This window comes from Rissa tridactyla, chromosome 1, assembly GCF_028500815.1.
Source record: "Rissa tridactyla isolate bRisTri1 chromosome 1, bRisTri1.patW.cur.20221130, whole genome shotgun sequence".
Classification (NCBI taxonomy): Eukaryota; Metazoa; Chordata; class Aves; order Charadriiformes; family Laridae; genus Rissa; species Rissa tridactyla.
In genome coordinates, this window is record NC_071466.1 from 7,026,622 (window position 1) to 7,042,981 (window position 16,360).

At 44.6% G+C, this 16,360-nt stretch overlaps 1 protein-coding gene and 2 long non-coding RNA genes across 18 annotated transcripts in view; 1 reads left to right on the plus strand and 2 right to left on the minus strand.

Annotated features, from left to right (window-relative positions):
- Positions 1 to 4,997, minus strand: part of EMSY (EMSY transcriptional repressor, BRCA2 interacting) — a 55,477-nt gene extending 50,480 nt beyond the window's left edge. For 11 of the 14 annotated variants that reach the window (XM_054195318.1, XM_054195311.1, XM_054195341.1 and 8 more), the window contains exons 1-3: positions 4,855 to 4,997; positions 3,641 to 3,749; positions 45 to 144 (exon numbers count right to left, since the gene is read on the minus strand). In XM_054195318.1, the coding sequence (XP_054051293.1) occupies positions 45 to 144; positions 3,641 to 3,710 (170 nt within the window). In that variant the 5' untranslated portion in view covers positions 3,711 to 3,749; positions 4,855 to 4,997. Of the gene's footprint in view, positions 1 to 44; positions 145 to 3,635; positions 3,750 to 4,516; positions 4,811 to 4,854 lie in introns of those variants that run through there. The other 3 variants (XM_054195278.1, XM_054195257.1, XM_054195286.1) reach the window with 3 other exon arrangements.
- A 176-nt stretch (positions 4,998 to 5,173) lies between these two features.
- LOC128906611 (uncharacterized) lies at positions 5,174 to 9,751 on the plus strand. The gene is made up of 4 exons (XR_008465236.1): positions 5,174 to 5,446; positions 6,040 to 6,416; positions 7,338 to 9,508; positions 9,685 to 9,751. It is a non-coding gene; the product is annotated as an uncharacterized LOC128906611 (long non-coding RNA).
- LOC128906605 (uncharacterized) lies at positions 8,674 to 16,341 on the minus strand. Of its 3 annotated transcripts, none has more exons than XR_008465235.1 (3): positions 15,027 to 16,341; positions 12,917 to 13,039; positions 8,674 to 9,161 (listed from the first exon to the last, which is right to left on the minus strand). It is a non-coding gene; the product is annotated as an uncharacterized LOC128906605 (long non-coding RNA). The 3 variants fall into 3 exon arrangements; XR_008465233.1 differs by having other exon boundaries at positions 10,122 to 13,039; XR_008465234.1 differs by lacking the exon at positions 8,674 to 9,161 and adding an exon at positions 10,484 to 10,544.
- Positions 16,342 to 16,360: the final 19 nt, after the last annotated feature.

The window sequence follows — 16,360 nt, forward strand, 5'->3', positions numbered from 1 at the left end:
AGAAAACAGGTCATCAGTTCTTATTTTAAAAAGGTCAGGGTTACCTAAGCACTTTAGAGAGTTCTCCAAGAAGATCCTTCTTCTCTTTCGTAAGGTCTCCCTGTGCACGTAAGGCACTGATGACACCTGCATATGCCTCCAGTTCTGAAGAATTAGAGCAAATATTTCTATTTAACACTCACAGCAAAGGGAAAAAAATAATGTTATTTTCAGTATTACTGACAGTATTCTATTAATTTTCAAAAGCATTAAGAGGAACATGTCTTTCAATTATTTAGTGCTTTTCAAAGGAGATTGATGATTTAGAACTCTCTCAGTCAATTACTCTGCAGCGTACAGCTTTTCTATTAAACAATTGTATCATCACAGAGGATTATCTAGTTTGAAATATTCGGTTGGGTTTATAAACTGTCTCTGAGCTGACAGTTCAGCCAGAAAGGTTGAAGAAATAGTCCCCAAATTTGGAGAGTAGTTCAGAACTCTCTAGAAGCAGGAGAAGAAAATCTTTAATACGTATCATCATTAAAAGTTCCATGGAAAAGCTTGGCTTGACAAAGAAATACACTATCAAAAGAGCAACTAATTTTTTTTGTAATGCCGTTGCTTAATTAGCACGGAGAACATCAGCTCTAGTTTGTTAAATATGATCATCATAATCTTTTATGCCCATTTTACTTGATACGTACAACTGCTTGAATCTGAAAAGAATGCAAGGCACTGAATGAACCTGCTCAACACAAAAGAACCAATTCAGCTATTCTTAAATGTAGAGCCATCACGAAGATTAACTCAGAAAAATGCGACTCTGATTTAACGTAAATTTGTAATTCTAGGTGACCTATGTAAAGGTCACACTATTTGAAAAACAGAATAGTTAAAGGCTACTGAAACTTCTGAATTTTGTCCTACTACACTTAATGCAAATAATGGAGTCTGCTAATTTGCCAGAGAATGACTTGCTGTTCTAAGCTTAGCACAGTTTAAGGAAACATTACTGAAACTCCTGCTTTAAGCCAGAAATAAAAATTTGTTCAATAATTTCATAGGTGCCTTTCATCCGGCACCCCCAATTCAGCAGCCAACCCAAAGCAACCCCACAACACATCTCAGTTAACCAAAAGCAAAAACAAAAGGGGCAGGCCAAAACCTAACACCTCTGAAGTTTGCTGCAAAAGAAAGACTGATGCTGTTCTGAAAAGCTTTCAGTTTAGGATTCCAAAGAGCTAATTTACAAATCAAATCAAGGAATTGTGCTGAAAAGAAGTCCTGCTCTCCTGTCCTGATTAAGCAGACAAAACACAAAGCAGAGTCGCTTTGCTTAACTATGCAGCCTGCATGGGGATGCTGAGTGACCTACAGAAGCATTCACAGCTTCAGTTATAAAACATTTGCTAATTAATGCAATGGTTATTACTAATATCAACATTTATTTAGACAACCATGTTACAATATTTAAGATACTAATTATTTTCCTCTGTTAACAACATAAAATAATTCTCAGATACAACCATATAATTATTTAGCAAGGATAGTTTGTTTTTTTTTTCCTCTTTCCTCATTTTTAATAGAGAACCTCTACATTAGGGCTTTAAAAATGCACATTCCGGCCTTTGGGAAGCTAGTAAAGATAACAGGAACTATAACTAGCGTCCTCACCCTTATGTCTATGCAGCAATCACTAACTGGCGCGCTCTCTTTACAACATAAAACACACCAAACGTCCAAAACAGGTTTCACAAATAAATACCATCTTTTTAAGTGTAAGGTGCTACCATCATCCCCTTAATCAGTTATAAGCCACAAATGCCGCAGAACAACACTAGGTCCTGCACGCCTTAGGATGCATTTCAGCCTCACCTACACCATTGCACTTCACTCATGACGGATTACCCCACTACTGCTGAACGCTCAACCGAAGATGATGTTGGGCTGAGAGCTGGTAAAGCGGGACTCTCCCAAGCAGATGAATATTGCTGGATGTGTCCGTCAGACAGATATCTGCTCCCACTGCCTGTGGTCCTTCATCCTCCAATCTTGTGGTACGCCTTATTTAAACAGAGTTTCTCTACCCTGGGAGAGAAGCGGCTGCTACAGGCTCTGATCCTCTGTTAACGCTGGCAGGGCCCCCTTGTGGGGACACAGCTCATGCCAACAAAAAAAGATTTTTATTTTTTTTTTAGGTTTTTTTTTTTCCTGTCAGCCTAGGTTATGTCATTGAAGGAGGTGTAGCTGCAGTTCTGTTTGGCTCAGCTGCACCAGCAAGGTTCTGCCAGCACACCGCCGGCAGCTGGAAGTTTTTGTTTTTTTTTTTCCATGCTCCTAGCCAGCAGAGCTACGTTAACAAAATTTAGTAGCACAGATCCGGGCCAAATCTTTCGGCATCCTGCACTTTCTCCTAGTTTTTGTACTTCTCAAGCCTCGCTTGAGACCTAGGGATGTCACCGTAATGGATGTACAGCTTAGTTGCAATGTCGTGTGCAACATCTGCGTCGCTGTCTGTTTCAAGAGAATGCAAATCCCAGATTCCCAAAAAATGAAATAAAAAGGGCAAAGCAAGAGAAAATAAATTCTCAACTCTCAGAAAATCAAGTGGATGGCTTCATAATGTATGAAAACCTTGGCACAGTTAAGAAGTGCAGCACATCATCTTTTAACATTCAAGTAAAATGAGAACAAGAAAAGCTGTAACTTGACTGTCCCAGGAAGTTAGAGGCTGTCTCAACTTTCTTCCTGACGTCATCTCCTAGATTATGCTCCTCAGAAGAAAGCCTGAAAAGAAATCTAAGGTCTTTTTCCCTTCTAATACTACACATCATTAAACTGGCAAAAAATCCTTAACTAAATAAAAAGAAATTCAGCTCTAAGACTCAAAAAATGACTGCACAAGACCAGATCAACAATCCAACACAGGATTCTCTCTCCTGTGGTAGCCAAAAGTGGATGCAAGGGAAGAGCAAATATTTTTATTACCATCCAGCATACAAAAGCAAGTCTCCTTGTACGCATGCACTTGCAGGGACAGTGCACAAAAAAACCTCCCAATATGTTATCTATTGGGCAGGGCTCTCAGATACTGAAGTACATTTGAAACAATGCAAAAAGCTGCTGCTGTTATGAGTTAAGTATGAACAGTGTTCACACTTCCCTATCAATCTGTGCAACTTCAAATCACAAACCACCTTTCTTCTTCTGTTTCAGGTCTTTACAGCAGTACCTTTACTACTCACACTCAGTCCCACAGTGCCAGTTAAACCAGGGTTCCATCATTTTTTGGCAGAAAAAGGTGTCTTAATACGGAATTGAAAAACAAAGACCCTCCTCCCACAGAATATCCCTTTGCATGTTAATAGTTGTAAAAAGAACAGCAATGCAATACTGCAACATCAAGGCAGAGATAGATCAGGACTTCCATGAGAGATCCTACCAAACCAAAACAATTCTGCTCTATTCATTTTGCTCAGGCAGAGAGCATCTGCCAAACATCATTTTAAGCCAGGGCTGTCAAACCAATGACACATGCAAAATGCAGGAAATGACTTGTAGGTTGCCTGTAGACATATTAAAGTATTTCGTGGAAGCAGCAGCCAGGCAAATCTTAAAAGGGCAAACATACAGACCCACAAATTGTATCTTACTGTACCCAGTTTGCGAAGGATCCTCTTGCATTCATCTCTGCTGAGGTCCAGAAGCGTTGGCCACACCACGGGCATCTTTCCCTCGTGTTTGCGCTCCCACAGAGCTCAGCCTCGCTGAAAAAGGAATATAAATGCAGTAAGTGCAAGTCCATCATTTATTGATTTCCCAAGCCGATTAATGCAAACTCTCCTCAGCCTGCTCACAACTCCACGGACACATTCGCTCCCATCCCTACTCCAGCCTTTGTAATGGCATGCTTTGCCATGCAGGAATTCAGCAGTTTCACAAGGTCACGGACTTCCTACACTCTCCTGCTCAGATCCATCACCCAAGCTTTTTTACCGAGTTTCCTATCTCCTTCTCAAGCCTTTTTTTTCATGCTGAAACGCTCCCCGAATTGATGTCGGAGTCTCCTCCCTCTCTTTATGCACAGAGCACCTATTATAAGAACTCTTTCAGCTAACCGCACGCCCCCCCCCTTCCCCCCGGGGAATGCATTTAGCACTAGCCTATTATATGACAGAATGGCAAAAACACCATGAAAATTTGCTTTCCACGTACCAACACCAACCCCACCACCACCAAAAAAAAACCAAACCAAACAAACAGGGGAACACCCCCTCGCCCGATCGGATCTCGGCGAGATTCCGGGGGTGGCGGGGAAGGAAGAGGGCGCATCCCCCCGTTGCAACGAGGATAATAAAAGGGAAAAAAAAATAAAAAAAAAAAATAATAAAAGAGGAGCCGGAGGCGAGCGGGGCGAGCCGGCTTGTGCCAGCCCGCGGCCGCGCCGCCTTCCCCGGGCAGGGAACGGCACAGCGCGGGGGGGGGGGGGGGGAAAGGGGAGGCACCGGGAACAAAAGCCCCGGCGCCGACTCACCTTCCAGCGCAGGGCTGGAAGGAGGGAGGGAGGATCTTCTATAAGGGCGGCCGGAGGCAGGCGCCACCCGGGAACCCCCCGGCCCTCGGTCCCCGACGGGCTCGGGGGGGAAGGCGGCCGCCCCCGGGACCCCCACCGGCGAGAGAGAGGAAGGGAGAGTGCGGGCGGCGGTCGCTGCTTCCCTGCAGACGGGAGACGGGGCGCTGCCCGCCCGGGCCCGTGAGGGGGCGGCGGGTCCCCGCCGTCCAGGGAAGGGGAGCTGCCCCTCTCCCTGAGGGGGGAGAGCGCTCCGGGCAAGGTGGGGAAGCGCGGCGGGGTTACTGGGGAGCGGGACCCACCTGCCCGGCCGTGCCTGGCACATCGAAAGGCTCCTCGGCGGCAGGGCCCCTCCTCCCCCCCTCCCGGTGCCGCTCTCGGGTTTGTTTAGTGGCGGCGGCGGCGGCGCTTCCCCGGGACCAAGATGGCGGCGGGGCGCACTGCCCATGCGCGGACCGCCGCGGTGCACGCCGGGAATCGTAGTCCCCCGGCCGCCCTCCTCGGCGAGCGAGGAGATGGCAGAATGAAGGGGCCAAGATGGCGCGGATCGCATGCGCGGCGGCGCGAGGGCTGCTGGGAGTTGTAGTCCTTGGAGGGAGGGGAGCGGCGCCGGCCCGACCCGCCATGGGGACGGGCAGCGAGAGGGGACAAAATACCACCCGCCGCGCTTTGTCCGCCTGAGCGGGAGGGTTGGAACGTCCCCCGAAATTTAACGAAATCTGGCGGGGCTGACATCAGCCCTGACGTCATTTGGCCGTTTCCAGCCTCTGACTCAAAACGGGCAGTGGTGACGCGGTGCAAACAGTTTCTGCGCAATCAGTGACGTCATAAAAACCACGCCGCTTCAGGGAGAGGGTTTCACTCCCTGCTTTTGAGAGATATTAATGTAAATAAGTAAGTTTTAATTAGAATAAATTACTCAGGCTTATAATACGGTGCTATTTATGCTGTTTGCTTAGCTGTACTGACCAGGAATGGGTAGACTTGCTGAAGCCTTTAGCCCGCAATACAGTTAATTTTCTCAGTAATTTTCTTAGCTGCAGACGCAGTGCTGCAATTAGTCTTTTAGTGTAAGAACAATGTTTTGGTAGTGTTTTTTCCCAAGTTGGGGACTCGCTTTCAGTCTCTACAACTCCCTGAAAGGAGGGTGTAGTGAGGGGGGGTCGGTCTCTTCTCCCAAGGAACAGGCGATGGGACAAGAGGAGACAGCATCAAGTTGTGCCGGCGGGGGGGGGGGGTGGTTTAGATTGGATATTAGGAAAAAAATTTACACCGAAAGGGTTGTCAAGCATTGGAACAGGCTGCCCAGGGAAGTGGTGAAGTCGCCATCCCTGGAGGTATTTAAAAGATGAGCAGACGTGGTGCTGAGGGACACGGGTTAGGGATGGTTTTTGTCAGTGTTAGGTTGATGGTTGGACTCGATGATCTGAAATGCCCTTTCCAAGCTCAATGATTCTATGATTCTTCGGTTCTCCACATTCTGCCAGTGAGTGCAGGTGCACGAGGGGTGTAAATCAGTAGATACGGAGGCTCCAACCCTCGGCCGAAACTTCGGATCAACAAGATAAGAGCTGCCCTGCCCCGACACAGAAAAAGAATCCAAGAAGATGTTAGAAAACCTCAGACCAAAAGTCACCATTGGACTAAAAGACACGTGGACAGCGCGTGAGGGGCAGGTGTAGAGATCGCAAAGGTACCATTGCCCATGGATTTCTTTGCTCAGGATCCCTCTCTTTGGAGGCACCCAGCCCGGGGTGTCCTTGCTGCTGTACCTTCCAACTAACTTAATTATTTTATGAAATCCAACGTCTTGAGACTCTGCTGTGGGAAACCTCAGGTCGAGCCTGAAGAAGGAGGAAGGAGAGTAAGTGTGTGCGTGTGAGCATCACCGTGAACGGCGTGTGAGTGTTCGGGCAGCGGCTCCTCCTTTAACACCCCCAGTCACTCATTGGAGACCAGAGCAACCACCTGCTCCCAAAAACACGAGTCTCGGAGCGTGAGGCCTGGCTGTTATTTCAGATACAACAGCAGTTGTAAACTTTTTTTTGGCAGATTTGCAGAAAAGTCATCTGATCTGGCTCTGATCATCTGTCACAAAGGTGCTCCAAGGGCTGGAGCCCCTCTGCTGGGAGGACGGGCTGAGAGAGTTGGGGGGGTTCAGCCTGGAGAAGAGAAGGCTCCAGGGAGACCTTGGAGCCCCTTCCAGTCCCTCAAGGGGCTCCAGGAAAGCTGGGGAGGGACTCTGGATCAGGGAGGGGAGCCATGGGACGAGGGGGAAGGGGTTTCCACTGCAAGAGGGGAGACTGAGCTGAGATCTGGGGCAGAAATTCTTGGATGTGAGGGTGATGAGCCCCTGGCCCAGGTTGCCCAGAGAAGCTGTGGCTGCCCCATCCCTGGAGGGGTTCAAGGCCAGGTTGGACGGGGCTTGGAGCAACCTGGTCTGGTGGGAGGTGTCCCTGCCCAGGGCAGGGGCTTGGAACTGGGTGGTCTTTAAGGTCCCTTCCAACCTGAACCATTCTGTGATTTCCCAGAAAAGCAGTAATTGTATCTCTTTAAAAGTCCTTAGATCAGATTAAAAATAGAAAAGAAAACACCTCTGGGGTGTAGCTGAAGCTTGAAAACAACGCATCTGTCTGTATGTGGGTGCATGTTGCAGTGAGAAAGCAAAAAAAAAAAGCAGACCCATAAAACTGCAAGGAGATCGCTGGAAAATCATAGCAAACCCCCGTCAGGACGAGCTTTTTCTGTCGGTTCTCCATCTCACAGGGCTTCGTTTTTGCTGCAGGCACTGGTTTTACACGCTTCATCTTGCACGCTCCCTGATTTTGCAAAGCAAACGGGCGCCCAGGGGATGGACAGTGTGATGAAGAGGAGGGCAGGGCTCCTCTTTATGCTGCTCTCTCCCAGAAAATCTCATTTTGTAGTTTGCTTTCACCATGCCAGGAACAGCTGGACATTTGCTGAGGTGAAGAGAAGGCGGGTGGATGCTCTGCGTTGAATCGCAACACCTATTTGCAGACTTGCAAGCACTCTTCTTTCCACCTAACTATAGATAAAAATGTTTCTTCCCTGCGATCATTGATGAACATTTTCTCACTTGCAATTTCCTATTGTTCTTCACAGCGGTATAAATCTCGAGTACTTGAAAACAATTGCGCTGAACAGTACAGGAGAGCTAGAACAATTTTCCTTCTGTTTTTTGTAATGCCTTCTTAAACAAGAACCAGCTGAAGGCAAGCAGCAGCATCTCTGCATAATATTACCTAATAAAAATAAATGTTCTCAGCTCCAAACGGAGGAAGTGCCAGAAGCTGAAGTTTTCCTTCGCAAGTCGGAGACAGCGCTGCAAACTCATCTGGAAATGTGCTTTTTAATGTGGTTTCTCTGGTCAGTAGGAACAGGCAGGACAGTCTCGCCGCTTATCAGAATAAAATACCCTTTTTGAGGTTTATTCGTCAGTTGTAACTGTGATGCTCTAGCAGGGTATCAGTTTTATTGCATCTGAGGTGTTTAACAGTTGGCCCTTGTACTTGTAGAAAAAATCATTCTGTGAGCAAGAAAATCCCCAAACCTCTTTTTTTAAGAAAATTTATCTACTAAGGTGTAGGTTTTATCTGAATGTTTTCTTTGAGTTTGTGTGTTTATTAATGCACTCTCTTCATATACATGCTCTCCAGCGAAATCTCTGCTAACAACACAGCTCTGAGAGAGCAGAAATCGGCTTTCTCAGCTCTGCTCAGCAGCTATATTCATTAAACTTAATTAGATCAAGTTGGTATTTTTTTAGTTCTTTATTTTTTTTTTTCAAATATGCATGAAACGGGACAACGGGATGAAAAGTTATTACAGGCAAGGTGGACAGACACAGACTGACACTCACATACGTACATATGTATGTACTCAAGAAAACGGTATACGCTTCATTTCCTTCGGCACACGGAACAGAAGAGAGATGTAAAAAACGAGCCGGTTATGTATGAAGTGTCTGAAGCTGGGATTGCTGCATTTCTACAGATGTCGTAAGACGATTTCCAAGAATACTTCTCATTTTTATTAAGGATGAAGACCCACACTTGGAAATACGCAAGAGAGGTCCAGAAAGTCCAAAGGCAAAATTCTGCTTGTAGTTACGGCAGAACTGCTGCCATTTATTTCAGATTAACCTACAATCAATTCTCTATTACCCATGAAAATGGGAGGGCTGAGATACCATGGGCAAAGCAAAAAAAAACCCCAAAACACATAAATAATGAGTCCTGAAAAGTGTAAGTAACCTGAGCCAAGGCCAGAGCTCTGCGGCGGTTGAACAACTGGGATGGAACCATCAAGGTTGTCCCTGCAGAGGAGCAGAGGTGAGTCCCAGAAGATGCACCGAGCCCAGCAGCCTTCGGTCAGGAGGGTCTTCTTGAGTCAAGAAGCCCTAACCAGTCCCAGGAGCTGCACGGATCTTTCCATAAAACTAAATTAAGATTATCTGGACTCAGAATGACTGCACGGAGCCAACTTGGATCTTCTAGCCTAATCCAGGCAGCTCACCCGAAGGAGACCACAGCTTGAGAGCATTTCTTATGTCTGATGAACAAAATGCCAGGAGTGTTCCAGTTATATACTAAAAAAAGGACAATAAAGACAACATGGCTTAGTGTCCCACAGGTGGATTTTTCTCAGTAAATTCATATAAAAATCAAGGAAATTATTGTGGGTGAAGGAAGAAAATGCAGAATGTGAAAATGTCAATGTTTTTTCTAGCCTTAGTTGCCTTCCAGATGTTAATCGCTTTCTTAGTTCTCATTACCTACATGCTCAGTCTCTGACTGAGTCATCCATTAAGGAGGCCCAAAATTACAGAGCACTTTCTGACTGTTCAGAAAACAAAACAAGAGGCAAACTTGTCGGCAGCAGCAACATTTCGTTGTTTCCTATGGAGGCGAGGCTCAACAGTGTGAAAAACACAAGGTAAAAGTAGTTTGTAATAATTCAATTTATTCTGCAGTCGAGGCAAGCTAAGAACTCGCGTGATTAAAACAGCTTCAAGCAGTGAATCACTGAATTTTTGTACCTTGGTGATACTAGGCTGGTTCCTCAGCTCTAAATGTGTTCACAGCAGCTCACCATTAGCTTTCCTATTGCAGGCAGCAGAGGTGAAACTGGGACTCATTAAACTGGGACCAGCATTCTTCATCTGATCGCGGCCCAGTGAGCAACCCCGCGCGAGTTGTATCACGTCTCTTGTGCCTCCGTTCCCCACTTTTATAAAGCATTTTAAAAACTAATGGCAGGTGGTGATACACAAAAGCCACGCATTGTTATTTATGCATGTGTAATTTTGTGTAATTATTATTAACAGCATGCTGCTGGGTATTCTTTTTAAGAATTTGCTCAATTACGTGCATTTCAGCAAAATTTGTTCCTCCTTCCAGTATGAGAAAGAATTGTAGTGACCATCAAGCACTCCTGCTTTGTATTATATTCTCTACGACCTGACGCCCTCAGATCCCCCATCTTAAATAATATGGTTCTCATCAATTACAGGCACTGGTCTAATTAATTAAACTTTCTGGGCACTTACAGAATAATCTATGTCTCACCACGCTTCCTTCTAGCCCCTAAGACAATGGAAGGGGGAAGACAATGAGCTTGGAAGCATCAGGGGTGAGATGGCCCGAGGGAGGAGCGGTGATTTTCTGGCGGAGAAGGTGATTTGTATGCAGCCCAGGTCACCGGCAACAAAACTGCGCTTCTCAGCTCTTCGGGGGCTCGTAGGGAACAAGCACAGCAGCCTCACTGAGCTTCTCGCTGGATTATTAACTGCATCTCCACTCGCATCGCTGTAACCTGATTGATACAGACTCCGAAATAATCCTTTTTCTTCAGAGCAGCTTTTCCCGGATAGAAAAGAAGCACATCAGCTCGGTAGTGGATGAGAACCACGCACAGCTGCTGCAGCTGCTTCTTTTCTGCCATAAACGGGGAGTTTTCAGCTTCCAAGAGTCTTACGTTGGTAATTTCAAAAGTAAAATTGGAATATTAGGGAAAAAAAAATATTTTATTTCTATCAGTCTGCCAGCAATTGAGAAAAGAAGTAAGAAAACCACTACGCTTTTATACTGAGTGCAGCGTTGTATGTAATTTAAATTTTGAGGGAATTTAAAGATGGTTTAAAGTATCTTCCCTGTCTTGCATAAGAGAGAAATAGCCTGGATCCTAACAAAAGTTAAAGTATTGCTTGGTATTTTTTGCTTCTGAGTTAAATGGCCAAACCAATGGAGTTTTCACTTCTCTTAAGAGATTATTCAGTGACTCCATACGCTTTCCTGACGTAAGCATCTCTATTTTAATTTCATTCTGTCACCCTCCGACCACTCCTAAACTCTCTCTTCCTCCTCAGACGCTTTCCCAATCCCATTTTTTCTCCTGGTTAAGATAAGAGCAGAAGCCTCAGCAATGTTTTGGCGCTGGCAGCTTGCCAGGGAAGCCTTCTATATACAGCCCTGTCAGATACCGGGATTGTCACCCAGGACTATTCATATTTAAATCCACAAAGATATTTCAACTGCTTTCAGTGAAGATAGCTTTGTGTTGCCAGTTCATAGAGATTTTTTTCCCCCCTATTATAAGTAATACATATTATATTCAACCTATGGATTTATTTTACAAATTGTAAAGCTTCAGTGCTGAAAGTACCTAAATTCGGCAAGGCTTAAATTCATCAAAATACCACTGTGCATTGAGCTGAGCACCCATTTAAACAGTCCACTATACTGAGGCAAGAACTTGATTAGGTAACCTCAGATAATGAAAAAAAACCCCTTTATTGTGTCATTCTGTAGCATATCAATGAGCAAATTAAAGTCGGTACCCTCTGCAATCTAGGGAGGCAGATGCAAACCTCCATCCTCTTTTTAGTGTGCTGTGTTGGTAAAGAACATATAAACTTGCTGGGGAGAAAGCAAAGGCGCTTCTCAGAAGGGAATAAGGCTAAGTATTCAAGTTATCGCTCCACTGCGCAACTTGTGTCCTTATCTACGGTCACATATGCGTATTACAAACCACTGTAACTCTAGCATACTTCTGCAATTCAAAGAACGTATCCTAGATTAGCATTTAGCAGTACTCAGCCCCGCTAGGAACTGATTTGCGTTGTGTTTGAGGGGAGATTGCATGTTCTCCCTCGAGCTACACTTTTAACCCATCAACAGACTGCGTATTTCTTGTAAGTCCAGATCAACTCATCGGTGAATGACTTGCTCCTGCTTTTGATTAAGTATTTTTACAAGGCTAGACGTACTGTAAATGCTGGGGAAGCAAGTCAACGTATCAACTGCAAAGCATGTATTCGATCGCTCTAGGGAGACTGGGTAACAAAGGCAGCTCCACAGACAACAGGATAAACAGTTAACGATTGTAATTACCTAACGGCCAAGGAAACTAGGCATTTGCTTATCTCGACAATCACCAACCTTGTTTTTCCTAGCAATATAATCATTTATAAACCCTTTATGCCCAACTGTTTTTGAAGGATCCCATCCATTTGCTGCACCCTGAATTCAAGAAATTATATCCATCCCGGACCACTTTGGAAATTAAATTTTACTTAAACATACAGTATTGTTGCAGGGTGAAAACAGCAATGGAGAAATAAAGCAAGCTGGCGCTGAGTTGGAAAACCACAAGCAGTAAGATTTTTGTCACTGTGCAGCCTTCGCTGAAACTTTGGGAGAAGTTCATGTACTTTTTAAGAGGTTGGTCTTAACAGCAGTGGTTAGCAAGGCTTGTGCAGACAAATAAAGACAACCTGTCACTCCTGGGTTGGGGCAAGCAAATAGGGAAAATAAAAGATGTCTCAGATGCCCTCACTTGTAGCTCCTTCATGGTAATATGTCTGTCTGTCTGTTACCGTGGGCTGCCCGCAGAGCAGCACGGTAGGCTGCAATTATCTGCTTGGGCTGGCTGAACCCTTCAGAAACTGCAGCAGCTCCAGTGGAAGCGAGGACTGGACTCGGAGCAGTTGCTTGTAATTTAGCAGGCTGCTGTCCTATGCTGGGAGGGAATAGACGGCTGCGAGTAAATCAGGTGAGTACAGGTCATTTGGAAAGCTATGCCTGTGCACAAAACCACGTCATTTGGGCAGACTCTGACACAACATCCTCTCATAGAAGTACAAAGCTGCAATGCCAATGGCCCTCTGGAGTCCCTCCTATCAAAATCCTGATCCAAAACCTATGAAAGTCTGCATTCTTTGAATCAGAATCATAAAAAAAAAGAAAGCTACCTGTAAAATAGGGAAAATACAATGGGAATTGGGTCTGAGAGCCCTTAAATATTATCATAGACATTGATGACACTCATTTGCAAAAAACTAACCATGAGGGTGGAGCCAGGATGCTGCATTACTCCAGTTTACGGTTGGAGTTAAGTCGCATGTTCGTCAGCTAGTATTGCATACTTCAGTGAGCACTCGCATGGTCTCTGAGATCTTCTCTCATACTGTGGGCAAGACTTAAGTTATTCCCCACCTTTGCCTCCCAGTTCTCCGGAACCGTAGGCAAGCCCTGGATAGAGGCAACTTGATTTTCATCCTGTCATTGCAAATTTCAGTGGGGTCTCAAAGAGAGCAAGAATACAAAAATATCTCTATGGGACTAACCTGATGTCCATTAGTTCTTACAGAAAGGTTATCCCAACAATAACAGGGCTTGCAAGAGAATATAATAGTAGTAAGAGTCATGAAAGCATTTCACACGTCAAATACTCTCTTGCAAATAAACTTTTAATAGCAGGAAACCTGCAGGAGTACATAATCATACTCAAACAGTACAATCAGAAAATAAAGGCATACTGACTTCCGTCCTGGGAAAGAGACATCCCAGTTCATCTCCAGAAGTACCTTAAAGAGGTTATTTTACAACCACTATTATGTGATATAGAGCCCTGGATTTAAGATACAGCTGACCTTAAAGGCACAGAAGGGAAATAAAGCAATTAAAAAATCCACACACACGCACAAAATTCCTTTAAGAATAATTTATCCAGACAATACAGATTATATGTACAACACTACTAATACAGTCTGTAAACCCCATTCAACGTGAACAGACAATAGACAGACACACATGGAAAAATACTGTGAACACTTGAATAACCTGGAGGATTATTTAAGACAAAATCGCTATCATACAAGTTATGTAAGTACACCCCAAAAGCTACTCTGCAGGGAAAAAAAAGGGTTTCGGTGATGTCTGTACTCTACAACAGAAGCTAATTTTTGGAACTTCCAACTAAGTAGTAATGTAAACTAAAATAATGGACTTACTAGTAATACTGTTGGGTTTTGAAAAGAATTAACTTCATTTTATTCCCATTGTATAGGGATCACTTAAAAATTAGTCTCCCCATAAAAACATCATCTGGCAGACTTCAGTAAGTTAATGCACAAGTCATTGCATCCATTTCATTAGGAAAACTCATATGCAAATGTATACACATTTAGAAGATAACAGCCATGCTATGCTTGTATAGTGATTCAAATGATGCAATATCAACAGAAGCTACGGTCAGAAGTAGCCGTTTAGAAATATGTTTATTTAATACTGTTCTGGTTCTGCTTGTTCAGAACCCTAAGGAGTTTTAGCATGCACGCACTTTTGTTTGGTGAATCAATTTGGAGGGGAAAAGACCCTTCAGTCTTGGGCAAAAGATAATAGCAATTATTTAAGGGTGAAGCAGTACTTTTTCATACCAAAATGGGTTTTAAGCGTTTGAAATTTAGGGAGCTTCACATTAACATTATACAGTCATGCTTCTAAACTATTACTGCAAATGAAGATGATCCTGCTCTCTCCTGTGCGTTCCCTTGAGTCAGCGTTAACATTTGTGCAATCTGCAGAGCAAATCAGATGGCAGTTACCCGAATTAAATCTAACCTAAAGGTAAATGAGTGTATTTAAAAAAGGTTGCTCATCTGATCAACTCGCTCATACCGTTTGCTGTATACAAACGTTGGCGATTGCCCAGTAAAGTGAAAGCAGTCAGGTGCAGCTAAACTTATCTTTAGATTTGGCTTAAATGACTACTACAAACTACTTAAAAGGAATGAACTTGCCTACATGCCCAAGTTAGAGTTCTGGCAAAGAATTAACACCAAATAAATTGATGTTATGGAAATCAGTCCAACAAAACATACTTTGAGATTCCTAGTTTGAAGGGCACTTGATGATAAAGCTCCCTCATGTAAAAGACAGCTTTTATCCTCCTCATACTAAACAAAAAAGTTTACAAATTTTGAAGCCAGACAAAAGGAATGAAATGAGTACTTTTTTTTGTTGTTTTTCCTTTATGCACTTTTTTGAAAAGACACATACTTTGGCTATTTCATACATTTGGATTATGCTTCCTAAAGCCCAGCAAATCCCCATGTCAGGACACTTTTTATGTTAAAGCTATATAAAAAGATGTAGCACAGCTGAATTCTTACCCCATAGCACTGTTACACCTGAAACAATTATCACTTGCCATCAGCATTTATACATTTCACAGCTGCTGTATCTACTTCCTCACACTACCAGCAGGCCACAATTGGTGAATGAGTCTTTTTCTTCCTCTTCCAACTATCCAGTTTTTCTGTTTCTTGTTTTTTTTTTTTTTTTTCCTAAGCTTTGCTTCATTTTTACCTATGACAGACCTGGCAACATCTTCACACTAGGCATACTCCCTCTTTGATTACTTTATTGCTTAAAACACTCATCGTTTCTCTCATTATCCATCTGGGATGCAGAGTAATGACTCCTCCTAAAAAGCAAAACAGAAGTGTTATGGTTTGAGAAACCCACAATTTATTGTTGTTTAGACAATTCTTCTATTACTGGATGACCCCTCCCCACTCGGGAAGGGGAATCAGGGAAAAACAAGGAAACATGAGGGGTGAAATATAAATACATTTAATAGGATAAGACTAAATAATTAACAGTACTAAAGAACCAGTATTGATCCTGATATCAATATAAAATATACAAGGATATTCTCAGCCAGTTATATCAGTAGAAGCTGGGCACTGCCAGCAGTGCACAGCAAATGTCCACACCTTTAGGAGGAAGGGACGGGCTCAGGGGTCCAGCACCAGTGCAAGAAGTTCTCTGGACTGCCGCCATCAAAGGAGCCAAAGAACTCCTCGGCAAACTTCCTAATTTATACTGAATGTGACATTCACGATATGAAATAATCCCGTTGGCAGCTTAGGACGAGTGCCCAGGCCTTGCTCCTCCTCATCCCTGCACCTGGCAAGGCTCGAAAAGACCTTGAATCCCACATAGCCTAGCTGGCTATAAAGTAAATATTTTCACAAATTCAGACAACAAAGCCTTCTAAAAGTGCAGTTTTCCCCGGCATTAGAAGATAATTAGCCCCGTGTCGCGGAAACCAGGACACGAAGAAAACAGACAAAAGATTATGACCTCGCGCTACATCCTCAGTTAATTTTTAAGGCAAATATAGTCAGTGTACCACAGATATACGTTGCTCTCCTCAGGGAGGCCCGGCCGTTGACAGGCGGGCCCTGCCCGGCGCCTCTGCGCATGCGCGGCATCGCCGGCGGCCCCTCGCCGTGCGCAGGCGCGCCGCCCTCCCGCGCGCGCGCTGGGGGCGGGGGGGGTAGAGCGTCGTGCGGCCGCGGGCGCATGCGCACCGCTCATCCGGGCCCCGCCGCGGCGGCCGGGCGCGGTGCATTGTGGGAAGGAGGCGGCTCTTCTCCCGGCGGAGGGCGGCGGTGAATCCTCCCGGCCGCTCACAGCAGTGTAGAGCCGCTTTCCCCCC